The sequence below is a fragment of the Culicoides brevitarsis genome, chromosome 1, assembly GCF_036172545.1.
Source record: "Culicoides brevitarsis isolate CSIRO-B50_1 chromosome 1, AGI_CSIRO_Cbre_v1, whole genome shotgun sequence".
NCBI lineage: Eukaryota > Metazoa > Arthropoda > Insecta > Diptera > Ceratopogonidae > Culicoides > Culicoides brevitarsis.
In genome coordinates, this window is record NC_087085.1 from 16,006,466 (window position 1) to 16,010,155 (window position 3,690).

A 3,690-nucleotide genomic window follows, 5' to 3' on the forward strand; every position below is an offset into this window, starting at 1 on the left:
ACAGCTTTTTAACGAATTTTTTGTTTGACAGTGACAGTTGACATTAAAAATTGCCTTTTTGCTGATTCAGTGATTTGGGGAAATTTGTGAATTAGCAAAAGGTGAATTTTTAATCATTTTCATTCGTCTCAAAATAGGGGAAATTATTTGAATTTTTAACCGTTGGGAAATTTTTCGGAAGAAATTTGAAGGAAAAAGAACAGAAAGGAGTTTTTGAAAGGATTTTCAAATGACCTTTGAAAGTTAAAAAAATTAATGGGGCAAAATTTTTTTTTAAATTACTAAATTTTTTAAAATTTCATCAAAAATGTTAATTTTTTGTCTATTTTCATAAAAAAATTTAAAAATTTAAAAAAAAATACTTTTAAATTTAATTTTACTGAAAAATTGTTCAACATGAATTTTCTTCTCTAAAAAAAATTTTCATAAAATTACTGAACTTATTTCTCACAACTTTTTTACAGATATTTTTTTATGAAATTATTATTTTTTAATTTAAAATGATCTGAAATCACTTTTTAACTTGCAAATCTCAAAAAAGATAATTAAAAAAACATCAAAATTATTAATTATGGTAAAAAATTAATGAAATTTTGTAATTTTTTTTTCAAAAATTTTAAACTTTTTTTTTAATTTTTACTTGGAGCGGCCTTAATTCCAAAAAATAAAACAAAAAATGTTGTCTTCTTAGAAATTTATCGTTTTATTGAATGTAAATTGCATGATCTTTAAGCAATTTGCGAAATATACACACACGCAGCAGTGTACACAAAAAACCACCTTAACGGTAAGATTTTTGGTATCTGGCACGGGCACCTGGACCTCCGAATTTCTTGGGTTCGCAGCGACGTGGATCGGCAACCAACAAAGTTCTGTCGTATTGGGTAAGGATGTCCTTCAATTCTTTGCGGGATGCTTCATCGACGTCTAAAAAATTCGAAAAACAACAAAAATTAATTTCAAAATAAAAAAAAAATCTTTTTTAGAGTGAAAATGTATGACATGATGGAATCCAGTGAAACTCTTAAAATGAATAAAACTGGTTTAGTAGTGTCACGATTTTTCTGCCCTTCTGTCGTCTTGCTACCGGAGGATGGCTTCTCCAGTGGCAAAAAGGTAGGAGGGATGACGAAAAAAAGTTTTTACTTACATTTCTGGTAGTATGAAACCAAAGCCTTGGAGATGGCTTGACGGATAGCATACACTTGGGCGACATGACCACCACCAGAGACGCGGATACGGATATCAACGCCGGCGAATTTTTCCTTGCCCAACAAGAGAAGAGGTTCTTGCAACTTGTATTGCAATACTTTAGGTTCAATTTGTTCCAAGGGACGTCCGTTTACGCGCAAAAGACCACGTCCACGTTTGCAGTAAGCAACAGCAGTGGCGGTTTTCTGCAAAAAAAGAAAATTTCATTAGAAAAAGTACAAAATTATTCAGAAAAGTTGATTTTTAACACATGACACACATGTAGCTTCCCTAGATAATACCACCAAAATTAACTTTTGAGCGGTAATTTGTAAAGAAACTTTAATTTGCCTTTCATTTGTCTTGTTAAAGATTGTTAGGAACTTGCGTTCGAAATTCATCAGTAACAAAAAGGTTTGAAAGGTTGTAATTTTCACTATTCACTACACACTGGTTGTCAATACGAGCAGCCATTTGCACATGGGCGCATATTTTTCACGCAATTTTTCGCATATTTACCTTGCGTCCGAAGACTTGAACAGCGTTGATGGCTTCCTTCTTTGCCTAAAATGAAAATTAAACAGTTTTAGCATGGAAATTCGCTGGAAAAACTCGAAAAATTCCATTAAAATTGAGGACACATTACCTTTGGCATTTTGTTAGCTAGGTGACGGACCGAAAAGAGAACGTGGACGCTTGACGTTTCACCCAGCTGGCATTTCACAACAATTTGACAGCGATTTTTTGAATTCTCATTAGGATATTTATCACTTTCATTCGTCTCACGAATGGTATCATAACCCAATGCACAATTAATAAAATTATTCATCAAAACAAACGACGAAATTTCATAACTTTCATTAATTTTCTTGAATTTCTCGCTTTTAAATCCGAATAAAAATGAGTGAAGCCGGCACCTCAGTAGCTGATCGCATGAAAGAACGCATGGAACGGTTGAAAAAGCTGCACAACGCTCGAAATGAAGCACGAGTCGACAATCACAAAGAAACCATCGCCGAGGACGAACGTAATAAACTCCCGAAAAATTGGGAAGCCAAGAAACGACAAGCAGACTGGTTAATTGAGGATAAAAAATCGAGAGATGCCGTTGCCGAAAAAGGTCTCGATTACGACAGAGTCAAATTGCTAAATGTATCTGCTGTGGAAGCGGAACGAATTGACAAATTGAAGGCCAAGAAGAAGAACGGCGATCCAGGATTCTCAGATTATGAAGCTGCAACAGCGAGACAGTACCAAAGACTGATAAAACAGATGCCTCCTCCTGACATGGCAAAGTACGAGAGACAAAAGGAGGAATTGGGCGACAGTTTTTACGGCGGAAGTAATCCCGTGCTGTTTGGCTTGCACAAAGACTCGAAGGAAGCAGTGGATAAAATGGTCAAAGACCTTGACGGGCAAATCGCGAAGAGGAAAAAGTACTCGAGAAGACGTACACACAACGACGACGAAGATATCAGCTATATCAACGACAAAAATGCGCGATTCAACAAGAAACTCGATCGATTCTACGGCGAATATACGCAGGAAATCAAACAAAATTTGGAACGAGGAACAGCTATATAGAAAAAAAACTTTTATTTTTTTATTATATTATTTTATTCAAATAAATATTTAATAATATTACAAAGCTATTCTAAAAATTTTGAGTTATTTAATTTTTTCTGCCAAATTTGAAGCTACTTAAACCTAAAGAATCAATTAAATTGATCCATATAACAACATTTTTTAACAATTCTTAAATTTATTTTATAAAAAACATTCATTCACAAAATTACGTATCATTTTTTTTAATTCATGCATTTTTTACTAATTTTTTTAGACAATTTCTAAAACATTCAGAAAAACAATCACTCATAATTCACTAAATTATAAAAAAAATTACTGTAAAAAATCTTTAACAAGTTAAATTTTATAGGAATTTGTTGAATACAAGTCCGAACGTTTTTTTTTGTGTGTATTTTTCTTTTAAAGTTGATAGGAAATTTTGCCGAGCTCTTCTTTTTCTCTAAACCACCCAAGAATGAACGATTTCTAAAATTAAAAAAAAAATATTAAAATTTAATATTTTTTCTAGAATTTTAAAAATTTAAAATTCTTACTTCGTCCTACAATAGTTGACAACAGGATATGAACATTTTCATTGTGGCTCGAACTGTTTACTATAAAAAAAATAATTAAAAATTATTTTAATTAAATCAAAATAAAATAAATTAAAAATCTAAATTAAAATTAATTAAAAATTTAAATAAAAATTAATTTAAAAAAATGTTAATAAAAAATTTTATTATTTTTTTTTAAATTAAATTTTTAATTAATTTTAAATTAAATCTTTAATTAAATTATTTTATTGAATTCTCAAAAAAAAAAAAAATCACACAAAATTCATGCATTTTTTTAGAATATTTTTATTGTCTTTATTTTTTTATCAATTAAATTTTTAATACAGTCATAAGATTTTTTTTTATAAATTTAAGTTCG

At 30.4% G+C, this 3,690-nt stretch overlaps 2 protein-coding genes across 2 annotated transcripts; one reads left to right on the top strand and one right to left on the bottom strand.

The window, feature by feature from the left end:
• Nucleotides 1-679: 679 nt before the first annotated feature.
• LOC134828057 (small ribosomal subunit protein uS9) lies at nucleotides 680-1,915 on the bottom strand. The gene is made up of 4 exons (XM_063841005.1): nucleotides 1,838-1,915; nucleotides 1,711-1,755; nucleotides 1,151-1,397; nucleotides 680-927 (listed from the first exon to the last, which is right to left on the bottom strand). The coding sequence occupies exons 1-4, from the start codon at nucleotides 1,844-1,846 to the stop codon at nucleotides 782-784; spliced, it is 447 nt and encodes a 148-aa protein (XP_063697075.1). The 5' UTR covers nucleotides 1,847-1,915; the 3' UTR covers nucleotides 680-781.
• Nucleotides 1,916-1,992: 77 nt separating this feature from the next.
• On the top strand, nucleotides 1,993-2,845 carry LOC134837978 (pre-mRNA-splicing factor Syf2). The gene has a single exon (XM_063853391.1). The coding sequence runs from the start codon at nucleotides 2,092-2,094 to the stop codon at nucleotides 2,773-2,775; it is 684 nt and encodes a 227-aa protein (XP_063709461.1). The 5' UTR covers nucleotides 1,993-2,091; the 3' UTR covers nucleotides 2,776-2,845.
• Nucleotides 2,846-3,690: the final 845 nt, after the last annotated feature.